At 51.3% G+C, this 25,985-nt stretch overlaps 1 protein-coding gene across 1 annotated transcript; it reads left to right on the top strand.

Moving 5' to 3' along the window:
- Positions 1-556: 556 nt before the first annotated feature.
- On the top strand, positions 557-25,985 carry DHRS11 (dehydrogenase/reductase 11; the record flags this gene model as incomplete). Its single annotated transcript, XM_082008566.1, has 7 exons — positions 557-688; positions 16,595-16,804; positions 22,796-22,890; positions 23,341-23,470; positions 24,139-24,231; positions 24,894-24,959; positions 25,944-25,985. The coding sequence occupies 7 exons, from the start codon at positions 557-559 to the stop codon at positions 25,983-25,985; spliced, it is 768 nt and encodes a 255-aa protein (XP_081864692.1).

Raw genomic sequence — 25,985 nt, 5'->3', positions numbered from 1 at the left:
GTTTTCAGGACCTGTGTCGCATTTTTGGCTGCTTTTTGGCTTCTGTACAAAATACTAAAGCGTTCTGCTCCTCGCCGTGGGTATGAGTGAATGGGTGACTCATTGCAATACAGCTCACGTACTTATTATATGGTTGAAGAGAATAGGAGTTAATGCAGCTATTTGATGCTAATAAACTATTTTTGATTTAAAAAAGCCCATCTCTGTCTGTCACCCAGCTGCCATAAGGTATTTTACCTTTAAAACGAAAAAGTCATTTAACAGCATTTCATCTTTCTGATTTTCATCGGGGACATTTTGGGGAAGGAAAAACCCCAAACCAACAGTGCAAGCCGGTCGTGACCCACCCCGTTTCCCAGCCCGCGGGCTGAGCTCTCACAAACTCGGTGCATGTAAGGCGGCGGGGGGGCGTGGCATGGCTCGTAGTGGGCGTGGCCGTGGTCGGCGGCGCGGGGGCGTGGTCGGCGGTGCGGGGGCGTGGTCGGCGGCGCGGGGGCGTGGTCGGCGGCGCGGGCGGGCGGTGCATTGTGCGCGGCGGCGGGGCCGGGCCGCGACCATGGAGCGCTGGACCGGGCGCGTCGCGCTGGTCACCGGCGCCTCCGTGGGCATCGGCGCGGCCGTGGCGCGGGCGCTGGTGCAGCACGGCATGAAGGTGGTGGGGTGCGCTCGCAGCGTCGACAAGATCGAGGTACCGGGGCGGGGGCCGGGCGGGCACCTTTCGGCCGTAGCCGCGGCGCGGACAGCCCCACGGCGGGGAGCGCCCCACGGGTGGGCCTTCGGCCGCGCCGCTGCCGCCTCCCCACGAGGCCTCGCCGGGGCGGGAGTGCTCCCGGCTGCGGCCGGGCCGGGGGGCCGGGCCCGCGGGCTGCGTGAGGCGGCGGGGGGGGCGCGCCGGGCCGGGCCGCCGTGGGACGGTGCCGGGTGCCGGAGCGTCGCCGGCGCCCTCCGCGTTCCCGTCCCCGCTGCCAGGCCGGCGGTCCCCGGCGGCGGCGGCGCGGGCTGGGCGCGTCCGCGGACCCTCGTCGGGCTTCCCCCAGCCCGGAGGGCAGGGCCGCTCGGGTGGAAGCTGCCCGAGGAGCAGGTTCGGGTTCGGGTGGTTTTGAGCCGCCTCTTACCGAGGGTAAAGGCAGCCGCCGCCCGCCGGCGCCCGCAGCGGGTTCCGGTGTCGAGCCCCGCTCGGCGTGGGACGTGCCCGGGAGCTGCTGCGGGAACGGGGTCCCGGCCCCGGGCTCTCAGGCGCTGCGAGCCGCTGCGCCCGGCCGCCCGGGCAGGAACCTCACGGCCTTGGCTTAAAAGTAAAGATGCTTAAAAGAAACGGTTTCCGTGGGATCCTTTTTTGTAGCTGGATGCCTTCGCAGGCTCTACCTCGCCGTGGCACGAGCTAAAGCACGTTGACTTTTTCAGACGTTTCCTCCGTGGGAGGGGAAAAAAGTTCTACTCAGCTTAAATATTGTCATCTCGGTTGGTTGGTGCCTGCCGAGCCAGAGAAGATCCGCACCGACATCCAGCGTTTGCATTTCCTTGGCAAAGGTGACAAGGACTTGCTTTGCACAGTTGACTACGCCAAGAATAAATTGTCCAAAAAATCATGGAAAACGAGGCTTGACATTGCTGGTGTTGCTGAGAAGTGGGGTTAAATAAAGAAACAAAAACTTCTTCCGTTCTTCATCACGAGTCGGAAAGGCACCACTTGCAGGGAGGAGAAGATACACCGATGTAACACTTAGCTGTCCTTTGGGGCTTGCTTCTAATTTTGGACTTCCCGACGTCTTGATACTGTGGTCTACAGGGAAAGCCGAGCTCTCCGAAGGCTTTCCCATGTGCAGCTGGTGGTGTTTAAGGTACTTTCATTCCCTGGCTTCATGAGGCTGTTGTAGCCTCACGGTGTCTGGGGAAGGATGTCGTTGCTTCCTGTTCTCCGAAGAGGAAAGCAGCCCCATTTCCAATATTGCCCTTTCTTTTGATTTTTCTTGTGAAATCTTCTGATTTTCTTTACTAAAGAAAATCAATGAAGTTTACATTTTCCTTCAGTGTTACAGAGGAGTTTCCTTCCTTTCTGAAGCCTGAAAGTCTTTCTTTCTGAAACTTTTCTGGCAAAAAATATAGTATAGATTTAGGAAAGAGCCTTTTAAAGGCTTTGCCTTTTTATTTGAATCTGCACAAAATGCAGTCACATTTTATACAGGTGATTTATCTGGGTTGTACAGTGGGCACACGTACTGAGCAATGCTGACTATTTGGCATCTTCCAAGTCTCTTGTTACTGTCTTGCTTCAAAAACTTGTGTTTAGCACCACAGCTAATGTTTGTCCCTGCTTCGTTCTTTTTCCGGTCCTCTCTAAGGACCGAATTGTGTTTGCAGCGCACAGTCATTTTTTTTTGGTAGGTGTCTAGACTCTGTTTTGCTCCATTGCTGTTCTGGTTTTACTTCTTGCAAAGAATGTTTCCTTAAAGAGGAAGAAAATCGCAGAGATGCTGCTCGCTCGGGGAAGGGAAGGTGGTGGAGTACGAGGTGTGCAGGGTCGCTCTGCAAACAGGTCCATTGCCTCGGATGGGCTGCTAGGGATGCTTGTGTCAGCACAGATGAGCTTCCTACCGACTCTCGCCACGCCTTCCGAGCAGAGTTGTTTACAATAACTAAGCTTTTCCTCCAGGAGCTTCACCTTGTGTTTTTTTCTTAAGGAAAAAAAAAAAAAGAGGAGGAATATATTCAGGCATCAGACTATTGAGCTAATGCTGGGACTTGGGACTTTGGACGGGGCTGTAAGAAGCCATCTCGAGGAGCGGGAGTTGGCATTGCGTGCGGGGGATGACCGTGCTGTGGAGGCCACGGCGGGCGATGCAGCCAGACCCCGAGTTGGGAGCTGCCAGCGGCGCTCCTGCCCGCTGGAGCGCCTTCGGATGCTCCGGGCAGTAGGAAGGGAACAGGAGGGTCTGTGCTCTCGGCGCCCTGCAAGCATGTTGTTACCTTGATTAGTTATTGTATAACCAGATCTATCCACAAAATACACTCCTCCGTTATCTCTGGCTGCTGCTTTTCCAAGTCATTGTTGGTCGGGAGCTGGAGGATGGCATCCTCGCGATTCGGAGGATGCGCTAATTCGGGGAGAGTGGCTCACATGTAAGGGGCAGGACGGGGGAAGCTGCACTGATGTTCAGGACTGGGGCACGGTGATGGAGGAACGAGAGGAGAGAAGCATGAAGGAGCTGAGGGCTTGGTGTTGCCTGATGTGAATAAAGGAGAGGTTAGAGCATCGTGGCCATAGTTGCTGCAGGACAAATCTTGTTGCTGTATTAAAATTGAATAATTTGCTAAATACCACTGTGGGTGATGGTGTACAGAGGAGTGAACCCAAAAAATAAATGAAGGGAGCTTGAAGTGGAAAGAGTGCGAACAGTGTAGTTTAAAACCAGGAATACAGTACTTGCTTTGTAGCACAAAAGCATATGTTTTCATTAATGCTATGCACTAGTCATCCATTTTAAGGTAAAGTGGCTGGAACCACTCTGTATGGTGGTTTTATAACCTGCTGTAAACTGGTGACTGAAAGAGTGTTGTCTTGTGGAGAATTTAACTCGGGCAATAAATGCTATGTCAAGATTTCTTGATCTCTTGGAAAATCAGATAAAGGCTTGAGGCAAGATAATGGAAGAATTGCGAAGTTGTGGTTTTGGTATTAAACTCGTGTCATGACTCCAGCACTCTTTATTTGACTTCTGAAATAAAAATGTTAATGGCTTACAAAACCTACAAAAGTATCTTCCCCCCCTCCGCCCCCGGCTCTGTAGAAAAGCCACGCGCTCGACTTGCCTTGAGTTAGTGCTCTGGCTGACTTCAGTGCTATCGTTTCAAAACTGGATTTGATTTTCCTTTTGTCGCGTATGTGTATGTGCAGGCACGGCAAGCGCCGGCTCCGGCGGCTGGGTTTCCCCTCTGTAACTGTACCAGCTGCGACCCTTTAAAATACAGTATTGACCCTCCTGCAGTCCGTGCTCACGAGCAGCCTCGTGTGTCCCACTCTTGTGAGTGGACACTCTGTGTCTGGGTTGTCCAACAGTAACTTTTTTACTATAGTTAGACCCTTAGACCCCGAGGAATAAAATATAATTAAAATGGCTTTATTTCACTTTTGTGTGCCAGGAGATAATTTGGGTTGAAAGCTTGTTTTAGATGGGAAGCCTAGAGATACTAACAGCTGTCACAGACTTTGGCGCGTGCTCTGAGTGTTTTCTGCTCTTCAGATACGCTCACTCCTGGCTTGGAACATGTGTAGGTAAGTGCTGTAATGAATTAGCCAAGAGTTTTTAGCAGCCTGTAAGACCAGGCTTTGGTGGAAGCTGCTCCCTGGTAGCTGATCACCTTCTCAGGGACCCTCTCGCTGATCACTTGGGTCTCTAGCTGTCAGAAGACTCGCTGTGATTTGAGGGTTTGCGAGAGCTCAGCCGGCACACGCAGCGTGCTCAGCGGCAGTCACTCCGTCCCGCAGACAAAAGGCAGAGCATCACTTTCCATGGCTTCGCCACAAGGCTCTTCAACTTCCTTCCCCCTGACGTTTTCCAGAAATAGGTATTGAATGTCTGACTTCTTGCAGCAGCACAAAAAAAGGGAGCTTCCCCATGCACGGGACAAAACGTTTCCTCCTGTCTGGCAAAACACTCTCTCGTGTCTTTTATTAAGCGTGATGCAATAAGTTTTATTTTGCAGTGTTCTTCCCTTGGGATGGGGCAAGCCTTGGGAGGGTTTGTGGTAAACGCAGGCTCTGGCTCGGAGGCATGGTAAAGGCATCGAGGTACTCCGGCGCTTTTCTTGGTATGAGACGTGGAGCTCTTTCCAAAAAGTTTGCAGTTGAGGCTTGGGTGTTACACGCTCCTTTTTTTTTTTCAATAATAAAATTTAATTTCATGTATTTTTGTATTTATTTTTAAATTTGTAGAGAATGGCAAAAGCGCTGGCAGGAGTTCTCCCTCCAGCCCCAGTGTCAGAGCACTGGATCCGTGCACACGTTGTGGCTGCGTGGCCGGGCCGTCGCCGATGGGAGACGCTCCGGCTGGGGCAGTCCCACCTGCTTCAGGTCAGGCAGCACCTGATGCCGCTGCTCTCAATTTTGCTAGAAATCTTCCAGCAGCTCATTCATTCCTTTGATACCTCGCTGCAGGGTGGCCAGGGGCATCTGTCACTTATTTTGTGATTGATTTATTTATTAATTTTTTTTTTTTCCCCCATGCTTTCCAAGTGTTGTTAATTCATCACTCGGAGAAGGCTCCTCCAGAGAGGTGCGGGCAGTCAGCCTCAGCCAGCTCCCGCGGTCCTTCGCGTCGCTGCTGGAAGTCGCCGAGCTGGTGGGCTGGCAGCCTTGGAGTGCACAGAGCCACACGGCATGGCGCGCCGGCTGGCTCGTCTTGTACAGCTTGCCCTGGGATCCCGGCCTGCACCGGGAAAGCCTTGGGACTGCTGGAGGCCAAATAACAAAGGGTTCGGCTGCTCCCGGGAGACCGGCGAGCTTCCCCTGAAGCAGCGGTACCTGGATGCTCCGCCGGAGGGGCGGGATGGCAAGGAGAGGGGGGTACCCGCTGTGCTGCAAGGGCAGTGAGGCTGCGTCGGCGAACGAGGGGAGATCGGGGCCCTTGGGTGACGGCCTGCTTCAAGGCGTTGGAGAGGTTTAATCATGGATGTCGTATTCTAAAACAAAATTTTTTTTTTTCCCCTCTTTGTTGGGGTACAGAGAGCGAGCTGTGCAGGAAGCAATAAATGTGGTTTAAAATACAAGGTTTAACCAATTAATTCTAATGCATTTGTGACAGTTATTGATCAAAGGTAACATTTATAACCAGGGACTGCGTTGTCAAGGTTAGCTCTTGCTCAAGGAATAGTCTTTGATAAGCTGAGCTATTGATTGCAGATTCGAGCGGTCCAACCTCTGAAGAGGTTAGTGCTCTCTTCATCAAGCAGTGCTGTGGTGGTGTGGGAGGAGGAGGAAGTAGCCAAGCCTCTGGCTAGCTGAGCGTCCCAAGTAGCCAAGCCTCTGGCTAGCTGAGCGTCCCAAGTAGCCAAGCCTCTGGCTAGCTGAGCGTCCCAAGTAGCCATTTGCGGGCTGGCTGATCACTTCCACCCGCTGCTGCCCAGGCCGTAAGGTACAAGGGAGGCTCTCCACCCCTTCGGTGCTCCAAGGCGGTTAATTAACGGCTAAATTGTTTCGTAATACCTGAATGTGGACTATAGTTATACTGTGTGCAAATCGCATTGATGCCTTGGAAGTCAACTGGTTAAAAATTGTGGCCCCTCCCCGTGGATGTCTGTCCGTGGGGTCGAGCTGTGGGTGACCCTGCAGTGCCGGGTCTCCACGGTGGGGTCATCCCTCTGCCCTGTGGCCGGGGACGGGTTTCGCGGGGCATTGCCAAAAACACAGGTTTGCTTCTGTGCCCGTGCTGTCTTGATCTTGTGCCGTGCAGCAACGGGCTCGTGGCTGGACACGGGAGGCAAGAATTCTGGTGCCCCGCTCCCGTCCGGGCAGCCTGGCTGAGGCTGCCTGCGGGCGCTGTGGCTCCCGTCCTCCCTGTGCCGAAGGTGGATGAGCCGCTGTCCCCAAGTGCTCGTCATGAACCTCATCGCTCCCCATCTCCCCTTCCCCTGGACCCCTTGCTGTGTGGCATTCAGGCTGCAGAGCTGCTGGGCTGCGCCGTAGCGTGATGAATTATTTTTTATTATTTTTTAAGGCAGGAGGAGCAGCTGCAGGCAGAATAACCCCAAGGTACGGTCTCCATGTAGATGAATGACCTCCAGCATCTCCTTGGCCTCTGGAAGGGCTTGTTTTGTGTTTGGCGAAGGCCTTGCCTCGGGGATGGTGGGTACTCAAGGCCTCCGAGGTGCTTTTATTGCCCCTTGTCCCTGACCAGATCCTTTCCTGATTAAATACCAAAGAGATCCCATAATTGCTGTCTTGAGTAGTGGGAACAAATGCTTCGCTGTCTGGATCGTTTTCCTCAGCCTTGTAGCTCAGGAGGCATGTGGGGGAAGGGTTGCTTTTAAATCAGGTTGGATTCATCCTCCTTTTCCCAAAACGTGCTTTAAAAACATCTTATTGCAGCAGCCTCCCTTACCTGCTTCTCTTCTGTCCCCTTTGGCTTTGCAATAGAGCAGTGATACCAGGGTATGCTGTGCTTGCAGCCCTAAAAATAAGTAATAACCTTTCCTGGGGTTTTGGAGACATGGTGGGGTGCTTGTTCTGCCTCTGCCTTGCTGCGTGACGAGGCAGATCAGGTCGCTGTCCCCTGCCTCAGTTTCCCATGTAAAACCTGGCAGATGCTGCCCTGCGGAGGCGGGAGGGCTGTACGGGAGCAGCGATCGGACGGGGAGGGGTTTTTCTGGTCTCTGTTTTGGGTTTACGGGGCAGGGAGGTCCGGACACTGCCAGCACAGTGTTGGGGAGTAAATACGGCGGTGGTTTTCCTGGGGCTTCTTAATAGGTAAAGCTCCACAGAAAGTAGTGGCCGTGCTACGGTCAAGCTTTAGCCCTGGCTGCTGCCGGCATCCGTGTGGGAAGGGCCAGCGGTCATGTCCGGGCTGACGATACTGTCATTTTGCCTCGGTCGGTCCTGGGTGGGTTCGCTCTTGTGGTCTTGCTCCTTCAGCCAGACTTTTCTCCCTGCTAGGCTCGTGCAGATCAGCTGCAGCTCTGCTCAGCTTAACTGGGGATTAGCATCGGCGTGGATGCGAGTGGCGCTGAGCCCGCCGCGTCCGGTGGCGTTGGCACAGATGTTTAGTCGTGGCACCTACAGCCGCGAAGGAAGTGGTAATCCTTGCTGCCGCTGCCGCCTGCTCCGACCACAGCTGGGGCGTGCGGGAGCCTTCGCCACACTTGTCAGTGGGGCGTAAATCTGGGGCATCTTCAAATTCAGGACCTGTCATCTGAATTTTGGTACCGGAGAGCACTGGAAGCTGGTGGGGAAAGGCCCGCTCCTCTCCAAGCGTGCGTTACTCTGTCTTTTCAGAAGAGGATTTGTTGAGGACGACATGGTGGAAAAGGACCCGGGGGTGCTGGTCAACAGCCGGCTGAACATGAGCCGGCCATGTGCCCAGGTGGCCAAGAAGGCCAACAGCGTCCTGGCCTGTATCAGCAGTGGTGTGACCAACAGGAGCAGGGCAGGGATCGTGCTCCTGTACTTGGTGAGGCTGCACCTCGAATCCTGTCTTCAGTGTCGGGCCCCTCACTACAAGAAGGATGTTGAGGTGCTGGAGCGCGTCCAGAGAAGGGCAACAGAGCTGGTGAGGGGTCTGGAGCACAAGTCTGATGGGGAGCGGCTGAGGGAACTGGGGGTGTTCAGTCTGGAGAAGAGGAGGCTGAGGGGAGCCCTCATCGCTCTCTACAACTGCCTGAAAGGGGGTTGTGGTGAGGTGGGTGTTGGTCTCTTCTCCCCAGTAACCAGCGACAGAACGAGAGGAAATGGCCCCAAGTTGTGCCAGAGGAGGTTTAGACTGGGTATTAGGAACAATTTCTTCACCAAGAGGGTGGTCAAGCATTGGAACAGGCTGCCCAGGGAGGTGGTGGAGTCACCATCTCTGGAAGTGTTCAAAAAACGTGTGGACGTGACACCTCAGGACATGGTTTAGTGGGCATGGTGGTGTTGGGTTAATGGTTGGACTTGATGATCTTAAAGGTCTTTTCCAACCTTAATGGTTCTGTGGGTGCAGGACAGGAGCTGGTGAGACAGATGTGCGGGGACCGCGGCTCGCTGCCCTCGCAGCAGGAATGCTTGCTGCCGTGTGGATGGTGCTGGCGGAGAGCAGGAGAACACCCGGCCCTGTGAGCTTTGGAGAAAGCCAGGGCTGCACTGCGGCGTGCTGAGAGGAGGAAAGACCGATCTCGTGGTCTGCCGGCGCGGACCTGCTGTTCGGGTACAGCGCTCTCGGTGGCAGCGGCGGGTGCTTTGCAGACAGCTGCACCGATGGGCGCGTTGCGTCGCAGCGAGGCATAGGGCTCGGCCAAGCTCTGGCAGCCCACCGGCTGCGAGCAGTGCTCAGGTTTTCCTGGGCCCCTGAGCAAGGAGCTCACTGGTGGGTTGTCATCTGCTGGTGCTTTGTTGTGCAGGTGGGACGCTGGGGCTGGGAAGGGGGAAAGCCCCGGGTGAGTGGTGATGGAGCTGGGAACGGGTTCTGTCTGTCCCCAGGAGTGCTCCTGAGTCTTACCCACAAGGTACGGTGATGCACTGAGTTACAACATACATTAGTCAGGGTGGGCACGTGCTGATGGTTTCCATGGACCTCTGCTCACACCCTAGATCTTCAGGGTATCGCTAGGCATCTCAGATCTTCACTGCTGCAAGATTAGGAGGAGTTTCATTTAATTAAAATAAGTTTGTTTGGTTTTTTTTCAACTCCCCGAGCATAGTGGAGGTGTGCTCGCCTGCGGTGGAGATGACACAGAAGGCACGTGCCGTGATCTGAGGGTGTCAGGCTGACGCTGAGGCTCAGCTCTGCCCTGCGAGTGGTGTGTTTGCAGGTTGCCTTGGAAATCTGCGCTTCAACGGGCGACGATCCAGCCTGGGACACGTGGACCGTCGGGTGTGCTGTGTGCAGGCACTTGGGTGTCTTGGATCTATGTGGTCTTTGAACCCTGCTTGCGAAGGCAGCCAAGGGCTGCTGGAGGACCGTGGGTGGCTGCAGTACGGCAGCTTCGGTCTTAATAAGAGTACTGGGGTTCTCTGAGGAGGGAAAGCACCTACGTGCCTGGCTGCGTGGGAACCTGCTTTATGCATGTGGGAGCTGACGAGCAGGCAGGCACCTATGATGCTGTTTTAGGATAGTCATACCTCAGAATAAGCAAGAGATATTGCTCTAATGAGCTGTCATCGTAGGAGCAGCGTGTTTCCTCCTCCCCCATGCCAGCCTGTAGCAACGTGATCTGAGCAAGCAGTAAAAAAAAAAAACCCACCAGAAGTGCCTTCAGCCTTGATGTAAGGAGCAATTGAATGCCTTAAGGTAGCAGGGACGTTCAGGGCAGCGTGAGTGAGGCGGTTTGGCTTGTGTGTTATGACACTGGAAATTTAAAATTGAGCTAGGAAAAAAAAAAACCCGTAACTTGGATGTTTAACTCCTGAAAAAGTGCCGGGAGCAGAGAGGGCTCGGAAAAAAGCAGCGTGAGTCTGGAGCAGTCTGGGAGGACAATTACCAGTACTGGGAAGACATGACTGCTCAGGCAGACCCGTGTTCAGCGGGCAGGCTGGCTTCAGTGCCTGGGATGAAACCAGCGGAGTGGATCCCTTGGGTCACGCTGCACCCACGGGCAGGAGCTGCCGCTTGGGCCCTGCGGGGTCTGCGGGCTGGGTTTGCTGGGCAGAGGGCAGGTACCGTGTTGATGTTTGGTGTCCAGAGCCTGGGTAGCATCCAGGAGATGTCCTGGACAGCTGATGCTGGGGGTATGCTGTCATTTTGTGCTGTCTCGGGTGGTTATTGTAAATTGTGGCCGCACCACGGGTGTGAGGAGCCCGGCAGGAGCGAGGGCTGCCTCGCCGAGCTGTGCTGTCCCGTGCTGTGTAGCCCTGATGATGACCGCGGTCACAACTACCCAGCTGGGACTGTTACACCTTAGATGCCTCTTCATGGTCTGCTTCTCACTGCTGGAAGCTGATAAACAGCAAATAGGTCCAAGATGTTCCCTGGGGTTTTATTCCTGTCTCTTCCACAAAATGAGATCTGATTTTTTTGGGGGTTATTTATTATGAGAGTGCTGATTTTGTGTGCCACCTGTGAATCTTCGCAAGGACTGTAAAGTTAGTACATTTAGGGTGATGCAGGCTGAAAAAAAATACATACAGGGATTTAAATTTTGTCTAAGTTTTGATCGCTTTTTTTTTCCTTTGCCCTTGCTAAGAGGTGGTGGGTTTCTGGAGCAGTGTGAAAAATTCAGTCTCCCTGATCAGGCAGCCTGTACTTGAGATGCACTTCAAGTAAATGGTCTGAAACTGGTGCTGGTCCTTCTTCGTCTGTACTAGGTTTTGGTATTGGTGCCCCCAGCTGAGTACTGCACACTTGCTTCTCCATTTAAACCTTATTTTCTGAGCTCTCCCGTCCTCATGATTCTGCCTTCTGTCCTGGAACAGGCACGGATCTGAGCTGAGGAGTGGCCATTGGCGAACAGTCGGTGAAAAACATCAATTTAAAGCTCACAAGAGGGAAGGAAAATCACTTTACTGTTTTATTCATTTGAAAACTCCTTTTAGACTCCCATGGAGGCCCTGTCTGGACACCTGGAACCAGGCAAAAAGGAACTAGAAGAAATGTGAAGTAATACTCATCCTTGGGTCATACGCGGGCAAAAAGCCCCAGGTACCCAGCAGCTCTAGGAGGGGGCTCAGTGTGATCATCTCCATTTTACAGATGGGGAAACAGCTCTGAATCTTGGCCATGGTCACAGAGCACACTGTGGAAATAATCCCCAGTCGAGTGCTTTATTCACTAAATATCTCTTCCTCTATTATGCTGTTGCACTGGTATTAAATCTTAATTAGAAGAAGCTTCAAAAGTGGCAATCAGTAAAGTGAAAGGATTTGTAAGCCCCCGGTTTTCTTTCACAACTATGATGCTGTTCGTTAGGATTTTTCTCCTTCATTTCCTTTAGATAGCAAAAATAATTGGGTGACTTCAGTTTCTTTCCAGTTGGTTTCTTGGTACAGCTATGTATTTAAGCATAGGCTAAATCAGTAGGATGCAAGTACCGGTGATGAATGCCAGGTTAGATTAAAAATTACTTAATGGTTTCTCTGGCTTTAATCTCTCTGAACTAAATGTGTCTGAAGTTAATAGGATGGTTTGCCAAATAAAGCCCTACGTGACTCTCTTCTTTTTTTCCTCCCCTTAAGAGTCTCTTTAAATGTTTATATCAATTAGTTTTGCAAAACCATTTTACCAAGACTGAATCTAAATGCACGGCACTGTGCCCTTTCCAAGTGTCGTATGCATAAAGAGCATTAACCCCCTCTTGGGAGAGCTGTCGTATTCTTAACGTATGGAAAACCTGGCATAAATGTGAGGCATCCTTTTAGACCTTTAAAAACAGGTAACTAAATAGTATATAGTAACCAGCATAACCAGCAGATTCTTCTTTGTCTTACGTTCACGTAGGTAGGTGCGACGTTGTTTTTTTTTTTTTTTTCATTTGCTCATTCATTCACCCGACACCGCTGGAAGCTGAGGTAAATCACTCTGATGTGCCTCTTGCTTGGACACCAATTTTTCCATTGACATCACAGCCCAGGCATCTAGTACGTACTGCTGTATTGGCTCGTTGCGTCACACGAGTAGTTGAGATGCCCTTTGTGGAAAGCTGGTCTTTCACGGGTGTTGCAGAATCTGCCGGGTACTGTGTTCATGCTGGGTAGTGTGTCAGAATTACAGGGGCGAGGGCTCGCATCCATGGCAGTGCATGGCTCTAGGTTAAACATTTTAACACATAGGGCATCTATTTCTGTTGCACTATCCCAGTTTGCACCAGTAGCTATAGCACTTGGCAGTCTGTTTCCAAGCATCCAGTGATAACGGTGTGGTACAGAGATGCTTAGGTCTTGTTTCAAATCTTCATCTCCAGCTGCTGGAGGTGCACTGGCCCTTGTCTGTATTGGTGTTACGTTATGTGGTCACGCTCAAGTTGCTTATGAAATCTGGAAAAACAGCTTTTCTCTTTTTTTCTGCCCCCCCCTCCTTGTGCGTGTGGTGTGTTTAAAGTGGAATGAGCATTAACTGAGCGACTTAACAGATGCTCTGAAAAAATACTGCAAGCTCCCTAATTCAGAGAGTTGCTTTACATAAGTCTTCTCTTGCAAACTTGCCCGCAGTTGATGTTTCTTTGAAGAGCCTGTGATGACTCTTATCTATAGATGGTTGAAGCGCGTTCAGCTCCGCCTGGATGTCAGTGGTGTTCGGCGCTTCATTTTCAAAGAGAATTTGTTAACACAAGTGTAGCCGGAGAGATGAAAGGATCCATGTTGAGCCTCATTTGAGGTGGCGAGACACCAGACGGGAAAAGAAGGATCTTGCGAGGTGTTTGATTTCTCTGGTCAGTTGTGGCAGAGAGGCCTTTCTCTGAGTGAGAAAGAGCTTTCTCCTGGTGGATCTAAGACATAAGCTAAGGAGATTGACTGGGAAAACAGGATGGGCAGCTCCACCACGGCAGCCACTGCTGTCCAGGGCACCCCTTGCTTCATCTGCTCCTTCATCTGGGTTGCTGCTCTGCAGCCTGTGGGGTTTAGACCCTGTCTGCCTCTGTTGAGGAACTGTACTGAACAGTGAAGGGTTTCACCGAATAGTGCGAAGTGACAGCTGAATGTGGAAACAGAGATATTAAACACGGCATTTCCCTCTGGGCTGTAGATGAGCTTGTCTGTCCTTTCCTGTCCATGCTGATGGCCCTTCCTCCTTCCAGCCAGCTCTCCTGGCACAAGGTCTCTTTTGGGAGCTTCATCCCAATCCTTCGTGCTTGTATTTCTCACCTTTTAAAATCATTGGCATTGTTGATTCGAGTTCAGCAGGGCTGAGTTCGGCTGGACCGGTTGCTGCCATGAGCTGTAAGCTTTCGCGCCCACAGTTCTGGGGATGCTCCATGGTGCTCAGCCTCAGGACGCGATGGGTGCCCTGCTTTTCCTTTCTTGTGCCAGTATGCTACCTTTGAAAGACAGCACTCCGCTTCACCTGTGACGGGCGCTGACGCCAGCAGTGGAGATTGGAGGTACCACTAGAAAGATAACCCAGCTTTCGATCAAGCAAACTAAACGTGGCTGGGCAATTGCAGGAGGTGCCAGGACACCAGTCAGCTTCCAAAAGCGAATTAAGACCATACTCCTGGCCATGACCTGGTGAACTAGGAAGGAAAAAGTGCCAGACATGAGCCGTGGTACTTTACAAGCAAATACTGAATGGGTTGGATCCCTTAGTGGAATGCTCAAGTTTGGGTAATGGGATGGAGGGAGCTCTGTCACCTTGGTGCCAGGTTAGGAAGAACGTGGCTGAGGGCCCCTTGCCCATTTTTCCCTCCTGTATCTGCAGGAACAAGGCGCCATCCCTGGAGTGGTTTAGCACCTTCCAGCAGCCCTTCATGCTGCTTTTAATTTTCTAAATGCTGCTCTTGCAGTTTTTTCCCCCAACTGTTTTCGCAAGTGTGTACTCTGATCTTTAAAAAGTGTATATTTTTCTACTATTATCAGCAAATAATCAAACAGATTGCATGTATAGCAAAGTGAAACCAGCCCCGGGAGGCTACAGAGAGGTACAATTCAGTCCCAGGGGCACCTTTGTTCTCCGTCGGGCAGAAATATTGTCTAGCTCAGCCCAAGCAGAGCTCTCCAGAGTGCGCGATGCTGTTGGGATGTATCGATCTCCACGCTGAACTCAGCATGTCTGTCCCCTTCTCGCTTGGTGCTGTGAGAGCAATAATAATAATTCTTGTGTTACTGCAATGCCTTCACTGAAGTGGTATGCAGAAAGGAGAGCGGCTTTTGGACCAGACCTTTAGATCTGGGCTGCTTTCGGCTTGTGGTCTATGAAAGCTGTGGATTGCTGTGAAAGGCAAGTCAGAAAAGCTTAAATTCACTGTTCAGGGACTTTGCGGACTTCTGCAGGTATTGAGAAAGGTTGAAAATCATTTACTGAACAGAGCCACTTGCCCCAGAGTAATTAAAATGAATGTGCTTGGGGCGCAGAGTGCGGTTTGGAGGTCCTGGCTTGTCTGTCTCTCTCCCAGTGAGGATGCTCTGTGTAAAACTTGGCAAAGAGAAAGTTGGTCACCCGAAAAGCCACTGATGAAGAGCACGCTTCATGATTTGGAGTTGGGAGCCAATTCACATCTTCAGGTGGATTTTTTTCCCCGTTTTTGGACTTTGTGACATCTGAGTTGCCAGCCGCCTTTGTTACCCTGAGGCGTGCGGCCGTGCTGTGTTGTGCTGGCCGGGGGAGCAGAGAGCTGATTCTAACAAAACTTCAGGGATCAGAACCTGCAGGTTTCCTGGGTGTGCTAGCATCTGATCTGCAGGATGGCACACGTTGGAGGCCAGCTGGATGGGAGCTGGGCTCGTGCTTTGGTTTGGCATTTGCCAGGTCCTGTGGTGTTTGTGAACTGATGCAGCCCCACGAGCTCTCATGCCAGCCTGCGCCGGGGCAGCAGATGCTGTGCTGTCTCCTATTTTTTTCCTTCTCTTTCCACTTTCCCTTATGCTCCTTTTTTTTTTTTCTTTTTTGTCTAGTGTTTATTTCAGAATTTGGACATCAGGCTGGCTGACAAACTCTGCGAATGCCACCAGTGCTGGGTGTTTTGTGGGGCAAGTGTGGCCCTGCGGCAGCTACGGAAAAACCAGCTCTGCTAAGTGAAAGGGACAGGGAACGCCGGGGCTTGCTGGCTTCCCCCGGGAATAGGACACCTTCGATGCTCTGGTTTGTCACCGCTTTCATTAGAGCGAGTCGTGTCTGAGGCCAGCGCGGCTCCCCAGGCTCCTCCCCGTGTCAGTACAGATGGTGGGGCTGGTTTCAGCATCTGCCTTCTCCAAAATGTGGGAATTTCTCCATGTGTCTTCCTGGAGGGCCAGGAGGGGCTGGGACAGTCTGGGAGGTGATGCTGTACCTCACAGCAAGCAAAAAAAGTCAGCATCCCTCCAGTGCGGCTTCCCGGAGGTGTTTTGGTTGGTCCCAGGGACGTTCAGCAGCCGCCTTCACGTGTGATCACCGTCCCGTCGTCCTTGTCCTCTGCTTCCAGCCAGGGCACTCCTGTGCGGGGCCTCGCTCCTCCTTTTATAAATGGCTGTGGGTTGCAGTCCTTGGTGTGCAGGGAGGAGCTGGGAGGAGTGGGAGAGCTGCCTCTGGAGAGCAGCTTTACTGCACCCTCCAAAATGTCGTGTTGGTGAAACCGCTGCGGGCGATGGCATTCGAGTGACTTGGTGGAACGCTTGTAGCCGGAGTCCATCTCCCCGCAGGAACCAGACGTCACGTGGCGCTCGCCTGGCGCTGGAAGCTGTCACTGTCGCTAATACGATGCATCAGAGACGAGATGCTGCTCCTCATTAGCGTCAGGGGGTAAAGGGCATCCTCCAGAGGGTTTGGTGCGGTGGCCGCCGTATCATTAACACAGGCGGCCAGCAGCCGCTCGTGGCCTTTCATTTGCTTTAGATCATCCAGTCTTCTAAAAGATCTGAGTGCTTGGAATAATTGTTGGTAAGGGCTGACGAGGAAGCGTCAGGCGTGCGATTGCCGCGTCCTTTATCTGCGCGGCAGTGTGGCGGACTTGTAGCCTGGTGCCGCAGTAGTATTTATTTGTATTTGGCCAGCGCCTGCCCACCTCGACCTGTATTGCCTGGGGTGATGGATGAGCACAAAGTGTGTCCTCAAGCTTAATAACTTAAAGGCTGAAGGGCTCAGACTCTCATGTATATCGATATTTCTTTTTTCTTAATTAGCATTTACGATGATTCTTCCCTAGCGCCTGCTCTTAAGACGGGTTTGCTGGGAAACTGCTGTGTTTTGTTAGCCCTGGGGTGTGTCGTAAAACAAATGGCTGGATAAGCTGCTCCACAAGGAGAGGAGCCTGATGGCTGTTTTCTTCCTTCCTTTCTCTTCCCTAGAAATTGGCAGCTGAATGCCAGAGTGCCGGCTATCCGGGGACCCTTATCCCGTACAAGTGCGATCTCTCCAACGAAGAGGAGATCCTGTCGATGTTCTCTGCCATTAAGACCCTTCATCAAGGAGTTGACGTCTGCATCAACAACGCGGGGCTGGCTCGCCCGGAGCCCCTGCTCTCAGGGAAGACGGAAGGCTGGCGGACAATGATAGACGTGAGTAGCGCCACTGGAAGAGCGGGAATTGTGCTAGATTTTTATGTCTTCTGGACACCAGCACCATTGTCCCCATCTACTTAAGAGCTGAGGACCTGCTTCCCATCAGGCTCTGACGTGGCCCGGGTTTGCTGACTGGGAAGTGGAAAGACATCATGCACTGCTGAGCCACATGCCAGCACCTTGGAGTATGAAAATGCTCAGTACTGTAGAAGCATTTTTCCCTTTAGCTCAATGGCTTTCTAAAGGATGATGAGCCTCACTTTTTTTTCTTCAATAAAATAGGAAATTGAATGCCAAGCACTGTTTTTTGTGGCTAATCCTGTTAGTTGTAGTAGTAGGTTGTAAAATGGGCAGATTCTTTCTGGCTTAAAAAGCTGTAATGCTTTTTGTCTTTATAGCTCAATTTTCTGCCTGTAATCTGGTTAGAGCTGGATGTGAACGAGACAATTTCATATGCCGAACTGGGATTTTGTGCAAATGGTCCATGCCATTTATTAGCAGCGCTTCTCCCTGGGTGTTGCTGTCCTCAGGTGCTGCTATGCATCTTTTTGGGACTTCTCCATCTTTTGTTGCTATGCGATGGCCCTTGTCTGCACACAGTAGCCACAGCTGCGGGACCCCAGGCCAGTTTGTGTGCCCTTGCAACGGCCCTTTTGTACTGGCCTTCCTGCCGCTCTGGCCGGTGAGGTGCTGAAACAGGAGCTTTTCATGAAGGTGATTTTCCGCTCCTGTACTACTTTTGTGCGTGAAAGTGTCATCCCCATAGGAGCAAGAGTCGAACTCATGGCTTTGAGTAAACCTTGCAGCACCTCCAGCAGCTGTGAGAGCTTGTCCTAGTGAAGGAAAAGACCTGTCTATTTGAAAAGCTGCTTGAAGCCCTAGGCTTGAGGCTACTACATCTGACAGTGGAGTGAGCCGGGATCTGTCAGCTCCTGCAGCAGCTGGTGGCTGTTCATCCAGCAGCAGATTCAGGGGCTGTGTAAAGCAAAACAGAGGCACATCGAGGCCTCAGACTCCTGCTGCCAGGGCAAGAGCTGCCATATCCTGGCTAATTAAGTTCTTGTTAAGATTTTGGCCGGTCTGCTGGCCGCTGTGACTGCAGCCAAAGCAAGCTCAGCTCCGCTTTGTCTGCCCAGCCAGGCTTTTGTGGGTTGCCCAGCCTGGGTCACTGCACAGCCGCATCTCCCTCTCCCCGGTTGCCATGGAGTCTTTAAAGAAAATTAAGTGAAGTGTAGCTGAGGCTGAGCTGGTGTAAAGCAGGGCACTTCCCAGCATTGTCGCGCTGCAAGCCTGGCCCTGCGGGTCGTCTGCGCCTTGTAAACTCCTTGTTCTGGTTGCTGTCGTTCCGTCTTGTGTGGGTGCCTCCGTGGATGCTGTGTGTCCCTCACGCTCGTTTCTCTTTGTTCTTCTGACCTTTTATTCTTTGTAAGGTGGGCAGGCTGGGGGACACACGTGGCTTTTGCCGGCTGAAGCCTCTTCCCTTCTCTGTGCTTTCTTCCCTGGCTGCTCAGGTTGGAGTGCTCCCTTTGTGTCACCTTTGACTACTTTTAGGGAGCAAGATTTTGGGATGGGGATTGTCCTGTATGAGACACTCCCATGTTGGTATTTACAGTGGCTTGACATGGGGTTTGGGAGCCTGTGGGATCCCCCTCCTTGCGGGTGCTGCTGTGTGCACCCTTGGGAGCTGCTTCGGGGTGATGGATGCGGTGGGAGGAGAGGCAGGGTGGTGGCTCCACAAGGGCAGCGTTAGGAAACAAGGCTGGGGGAATATTTTATTCCCAGAGGTGATCGTACGGCTATGTCTGCTCTCATTTGCTTGGCAAAAATGCTGTTGTAGCACTGGGAACAGACTGAGACATGCAAGCTTTCTTCATGTACTGGCAGATTTTTTTCTGCTCAACAGCTTCCCAGCAGCTGGTGGGTTTGCTCTTGGCTTGTGTGTAATTGTCTGAATAACACTTGCAACTTTAATGTGAAGGTGAAACCCTGGGACCCTCCAGAGCCAAATGCTTCACCCACCTCAGCCCAGGCAACCTGGCAAGCCTGGGTTTTACTTTTTAGCCTGTTGGTCAGCAGCAGAAGTAGCTCGGGGTTTTTCCTTTTGCTGTGTGTCCCCAGTTTTGTGGCTGTGACCTCCCTGCTTGGAAATCTTGCTCTCCAAGCGTGCCGTGGCTGTGCAGGCGCCGGTGTGGCGGTGGGGTTTGGGGAGGGATCTGCAGCGACAGCTCTCCCCGCTCTGGCACACCAGCCCCAGGGAAACACTCACCGGGCCCGTTTCTCCTACACGCTCTGAAGCTCTCGGAGGGTCAGGATGGGGAAAGGTTGCCAGCACCTTTCACGGGCCACTGGGCTTTGCAGAGGCTGAGCGGGAGCAGGAAGGATTCTTCCAGAGGTCCCTTGGAGAACAGCATTACTGAGCAGCACAGTTTGAGCAATGTTGTCGGAGAGTTTCAGAGTACTTCTGGGGCAAGACAGGAGAAGTTTCTAAACAGATATCAATCTATCGATTTAGGAGGCATTAGGGCCTTATATTGAAGCTTTTTTTTTTTTTTTGGTAAATCGATTTTTGTTTCCATGCATTTTTTATGAGCTTTGAGGCTCTGTCTCCTTCCAGGCTCCTCTCTCAGTATGCCTATTCCATAAAATTTCTTGCTTTACATCTAACAGTCAAGATCACGTTATCATTTACTTATTCCTCCTCTTTTTTTTAATGTTCCAGTTTTTCATCGTCTGGTGTTCGTTCCCAAGGGGGAGCTGCATCTCCCTGGGCTGCAGGAGTCTCATGTTGGGAATCGCCTCTCCGTTGCTTTACAGCAGCGCAGAGCCCAGCGCTGCCAGCCAGCAAATTCGGTGTGTGCCAGGGAGGGAGGGAGCGTGTTACCACAGGTTTTGGTTCACCGCTTCCCCCCATTTCTCTCTACTTGTTTGTGAGGTTGTGCTTGACGTGAGGCTGGAGCAAAGTCCTCCAGCCGTCCCTGATCCACGCGGGAGTAGCTGGGGCTGGGTGCTGTGTACACACTGACTCCAGGCGCTGGGATTTGAACAGCTCCTTCACGTTTTACCTACTGACCTTTACAGCCAGGAATTCAACCTGAACTTTCCATTTGTACTGTTCAGGGCACAAAGGACTGCAGCACACATCCTCTCGCTCCTCTAGACACTAAATGGGTTTGATTCTTCCTGGTATTATTCATTGACCAGCAAGGCTATGTTGTTCTTGCTTTTGTGTGTCATCTGTGCAGAGATACGTTTTTTGTAACCTGTATTTTTATATGTACCTAGGAGCTGGAATACTCATTTTGATGCCTTAGAAAAGGCTGGTTATGGGACGTGAAATGCTCAGCGCTTCCAGGGACAGGATCTTTTACGTCCTCCCAACCTGGCAATTGGAAGTCATTAATTACTAGAAAATGCACCTTCATTGTTCCTATTGCATTAGTACACACGCGCGGCAGCCACAGACCTGCTGCCTTGTGCAACATGCTGTGCAAAGGCAGAGTGCAGATGTGTTGGCCATCTTTGCTAAGGGACCTTTGAACCTTTTGTTCTTAAAATAGGAACAAGTCTGAAAAAAACGTCTTGCATGGCTGTTTGTGACAATGGCTTTTAGATCATTTCTCGAAGTGATGCAGCCCTAAGGCTTGCTCATTTTCCAGGCCTGTATTTAGGTTCCTGAGTGCCTGTTCCACATTTTGAAATGGGATTTCACCCAAAAATCCTGTGGGTGCTGTTGGGGAAAGGCAGCAAGGCAATCCCAGCTCAGCTGCCTTCCAGACAGTTGTTTTGTTGTGCCAGGGTGTCTTGTTGTATGGGCTCTGGACTTTCCCATGTGGCTGTTGATTAGTATCTTGCTTTGCCAGGAGTTGTCAAAACGTTGTAACTCTACCCACGCAAGGAAGCATTGCTCAGCGTGAGTCACAGCGCTGGAGCCAGGTCTCAGGCTTTAGGCTGATGTTACCCTCTAGTGGCCTACGGAGATGGAGTGGAGCTGGGGAGCAGCTGCACCAAAGACATGGTGCCTGGTGGGTTCAGGGCGTCCTGGGGCAAAGAAGGAAAGCAGGGATGTTGTTTGTCACGAAGGCTTTTTATACTAACAGTTGCCCAGATCCGTACCTGAAGGGACTGGCTCCTCCCTTGGTTAGTATATCACACTGGAGCGGGTTACTCCCGCTTTCCTTCACCTTCTTACTGTGAAATCCAAAAGCCTTCAGACGCCCTGCCTGCTCTGGGCTTCAGTCCAGTGCTGAGGCGGTTGTACAGTGCCACTTCTGCTGACATGTCTGCTAACTTTCTTCCTTGCACAGCCAAGGTAAGTCTTCAATCTGGTGCTAGGGAATTTATCGCTGTAGTTCCAGGTATGATGACTGAAATATCCAGTAGTGACTGTGTGCTCAACCAAAGCGCACTTGGATGAGGATGATGACTCTACTTGTTGTGTTGCCTGGGTACTCCAAGATCAGATAAACATGCTATTTATCCATCACCAAGACAAAAACTTGTAAGCATGACCTCTAGTAATGAATAGAAATAACAACCGAGACAGAAGCAGTGACCAGAAGATCCTTCAGCCGACCCCACTCATCCTTTGTGTGCTGCTCAGTAATTACATCTCTCAAATCCATCCCTTTCTGCCTCTTACTTACTGGTCTCTAAGCTAACATTCCTCTCTTGCATGTCCTTTTGTGCTAGCAACTCCTAGTTAGCCTGCCCCATTCTTGTTTCACGGCGATGATTGCCAGCCCTCTTGCATATCCTTTGCTCACTGCTGCTCCTCCCATTTATAGTTGCACCTGACTTCTGATTCATCAGAAATTTAGTTCTTCCTGGATATTTAGTTCACAGCAGTGTTTTTAGACTTGTCTGGCCTGCTGATTTAGTTAGCAAAAAGTGACATGCCATTAGGTAGGACCTGTCAGTGTGTCCTGCCTTGAAAAGGTTACATCCTTTCTAGAGGGCTTCAGCAGACACTTTCTACCTTTCAGCTCCTTTTCCAAATCTAAACCACTACAAACTTGAGCAATTAGCACTGCTGCAGAGATGGCTTGCTCATCAGTCTTGCACATACCTCTGGGTGCTTTGTATTCCAGCTCGGGGAATTTCCATATCTCCATCTTCCTGGAAACTCTGACTCTGTGTGTTATGGTCAGCCAAAACTCAAGGCACCTGCACATTGATGGTGGCACATTGCAGCGGTGATACGACTGCGTTTAACCGAGCCACAGTGTGGTGGGCAGTGCTGGTCCAAAGAGCAAGAGCCTGGAAAGCTCTGCATCTTGTGCTAAAGGACTGGATAAATTGCCGTGTTCGTTCTTCCTTGGCTTATCCAGTTAGGACTGAAGAAGAGGTCAGTGGACAGTGTGACAGACTGGTGGCTTTCATATCTACAGGGTTACTTGCCCACTCTGGCCCTCCCCATGGCACGATGTGATCTTTGGCTTCATTTGTGCATGGGAAGCTCTTGGCTGGCTGTGTGGTTTGCAGTGCCTCTGAGCGCCTGGTTCTCTGACAGGCAATATATGGGGATTTCCTCATTAACTAGCTGACCTAATTACCTGCTGTTAGTGTCCTATCGGCTGCCCAAACTCCAGTGTGCTCAGTGCTGTGCAAAATAAACAACTTTGTCTCCCAGACAGAGTGCTGACCGTGGGGAAGTGGGTTTGTTCTCCCTTGCCTTGCACTCTTGTCTGTAAAACCATTAAGTCCATTTATTTCTGGCAGAGGTCGAGGCTGTCTCGCAAAACTGGGTGTCTGTGCCTCCCCTGCCCAAAGCCCTTGTTACTGCAGCCCCGAGCTCGGTCGCGCTGCGATGTGGGGCGTGCGGTGTGATGCGGTGTGCCAGGGTGCATTTCCTTCGGTTGGTGTTTGCAGGAATTGCCGTGGGTTGGGGACTGTAACCCGAATCCGTGGCTTCGGAAAGGTGGGGGGCAAGTCAAAGGGTGCCAGGCATGGCTGCTGATCTTAGTTTCTTCTTCTTTTCTCTTCCCTCAGGTCAATGTGATGGCTGTGAGCATCTGCACCCGAGAGGCCTACCAGTCCATGAAAGAGAGGAGCATCGATGATGGGCATATTATTAACATTAACAGGTATGCAAGGGGGGAATGTGGGATCAGCCACGTGTGCTTCCTCCTCCCTGCCCCACAGAGAGGATTTGAGTGGTGGAGCTTTAACCTTGGAGTGGGCTGATGGTGCCCCAGGAGGGTTTTGTGGTGGTTCAAACTGCTTTTTTTCTTTTTTAACCTCTGCTGGTCTAAATGCAAGAAGGACCAAACCAGGGAGAAAAGGATAATGCCAACCACTTGTGATGGTGCAAGGCTGAAGGTTGAAACTTCTTGACCAGCTCCAGAAAACAGCTGTGTCGAGAGGAGCCTCTGGTGGTATGCACTTCCCGCAGGAGAGGGGAATTCCTCACGTAGCCACCATGTCAGCGTCTCTTTTTGTGTTCATGATGGTGGTTTGAATATCCTGTTGGTTCCTTCTCGGGACTCTGCTTGCCTCCTCACCTCTCAGCACTTTCCTTTCTGCTCTCTCCTCAGCATGAACGGCCACAGCGTCGTGCCACAGTCGGTGGTGCATTTTTACAGTGCCACCAAGTACGCAGTTACAGCCCTCACGGAGGGGCTGAGGCAAGAACTCAGAGAAGCAAAGACTCATATACGAGCTACAGTGAGTACTGTGGGCTCTCCTCCTCTCTCCTGCTGTTGTGGGTGGTAGACAGCTGGAAGGCTTTGTGGGGCAGAGGACTTCCCTTTGGAAAACAGGCAAGGAAATACAAAAATAGCACTCAGCACACTGGGAGCATTCAAGTCCGGTGGCCGACTGTCCCTGGCCACCTCTCTTTCCCAGGCAGAGAGAGACTGGGGGGCAGAAGGCACAGCAGCAATGAGGTGTGTCAGGGAATAAACCTTCTGGGTGCAGAAAGTGGGCAGCCGCTTGTCCGGGAGCGAGGGGAGCTCTTGACAGCAGAGGGAGGCAATCAGCTGGGCCGTTTGCTCTCATGCAGAGCTTGCATCTCGGAAGTGATGTGTCCAGAAGTTAATTCGTATCGCAAGCTTTTCCAGCATTTTCTCTGCTTCTCTGTCCCTTTGGGGCATGAAGAGGGAAGTACCCATCAGCGGTTCCCCAGAGGTACCTGCTACAACAGTCATTAAGGAAAAGCCTGCTCCCTTAAACTATTCCCCTAGAAAAAGGGTGGGGAAGGAGAACCATAGAAAGGGGGCTGTTTTGGGGTTTTTTTTGTTTTTTTCAGTGCTAAAATGTTTTCTCTCTTTTTAAAATTCTTTTACTGAAGGGGAATTACAAATCCTATTAGGATGTGCTCTGTTTTTTTCCAGTGTATATCTCCAGGACTGGTGGAAACGGGATTTGCTTTTAAACTTCATGATAATGACCCTGAGAGAGCTGCTGCAACCTATGAGAGCATTCGGGTAGGACATGGAGAAATAGAAACAGAGGAAAGTGGCTCAGATTATAGTTTAACAGTCTCTCTCCTGGCTAACAGCACAAGGGCCTAGTTCTGCAGAGTGCCCAGTGCTTTCCAGGATGTAATCAGCATCCTCAAAGTCTCAGCACTCAGACCTCACATTTTGCACTGATATTTATGCGCTGTGTAGATTTTTATTCAGGTTCAGTTTCCAACTTCCTGCATTTTTCCTTTTATTTTGATGTTCCTCTAAATAAATATCAGTCAGCTTTGACATTTGACAGGCTATGACTTCTTTATTGCAGAAAAGATATAATAAGCAAACATGCCAGCACACGAAGAACTGTGAGAGCGTGTTGTCTTGCAGGTGGCCAGCACAGGATTTCTTGTGCTTCTCTGGTAATTTTTGATAAGGATGGCAATGCCTGACCTGGCAGAATTACTGTGTCAGTAGTAAGATTATTCACAGTAAATGGAGAATTATCAGCACCAGACATGTCCTTTGTTAAATTTGTAATGGATTATTTTTTTCCTGATTGCTTGCATCTTTTTGACATGCCCCAGTGACACTGTCAAAACTCATTATTAATGGTTAGGAAAGAAGTGATCTTGTGGTTGACTTCCTGAGGTGCCCTTTGACTAAGAATCTCTTTCCTGTCTTTCCAGTGTCTCAAAGCTGAAGATATGGCTAATGCTGTCATATATGTCCTCAGTGCCCCACCTCATGTACAGGTAGGCTGTGGTTGGGTTGGAGGACTCTACGGTGGGTGGCTGAAGGCGGAGGGGGTCACTGCTGCCCTGATGTTTGTTTGCTAATCAGTGTTGGAGCCGCTGTATCAGCTGCGTGCTTAGCGGGGCCTGGGCTGGGGATTAGCAGTGATCATGTTTGTTTACGCTGCCCTTACGGCAGCTACAGGATTGCGCTGCTGGGGCTGCTGACAGCCCTGCGGATCCGGCAAAGGCTGCTCTGGCCCCAGAGAAGGACCGCGCAAGGCAGGGGGAATGGGAGGGATATGGGCACATTCGTCCCTTTTGGATGGTGACATCTGAGATTTGCTGATAATCTTGCAGGTGGGTCAGGTTCTGCCAGTTGCCAAATAACATGTTGGGCCTGATCTTGCCAAGTGCTGTGCACCTCCCCAAGGGTGGTGTGAGATGCCTGTGCTGCCAGAGGGACTTCCCTCCTGTGAAACAAGAAATAAGTGGCCAGTCTTGAGCTGGAGCCAGGAGGAGGCACGAGCAGTGTTAAAGTTTAGTATATGCAACATAAAAGTTCCTGTTGCAAAAGCAAACTTTGATCATGAGAGGTTTAGCAGCCCCTCATGTGAACTCTGCTCCTTTGGAGCAAGATGTGGCTGTCTTGCCATGGGATCACTAGTGATACTGGTCGCCTTGGCTTAAGAGGATAAAAAGTCCTGCCTGTGACTGATGAAGCTTGACCCTTCACAAACAGCACCAAACTAAAGACTTGGAACCATGAGTGTTTATAATCAGTGTCCTCTTGCATTCTTTTCTGCACGTTTGTGCTTTTATTCCTTCCGCTAAAGGCGGAACCGTCGCATTCACCTTCATTTCAGTTAAGCAGGTTCATTTCTAGTCACAGGAACTTTCTTCACATTCAGCTTGCCACTGTAATGGTGCAGCTTGGAAGTGCCCAGGGTAGGATTTAAAATGGACTTCAGTGCTCCAGTAAAATCCCATGTTGGTCTCTTCTAGATTGGAGATATACAGATGAGGCCCACGGAGCAGATATCATAG

This window comes from Phaethon aethereus, assembly GCF_964289735.1.
Source record: "Phaethon aethereus genome assembly, chromosome: 19".
Classification (NCBI taxonomy): domain Eukaryota; kingdom Metazoa; phylum Chordata; class Aves; order Phaethontiformes; family Phaethontidae; genus Phaethon; species Phaethon aethereus.
Note: the sequence above shows the minus strand (reverse complement) of the source record. Positions and strands in the feature narration are given on the sequence as shown.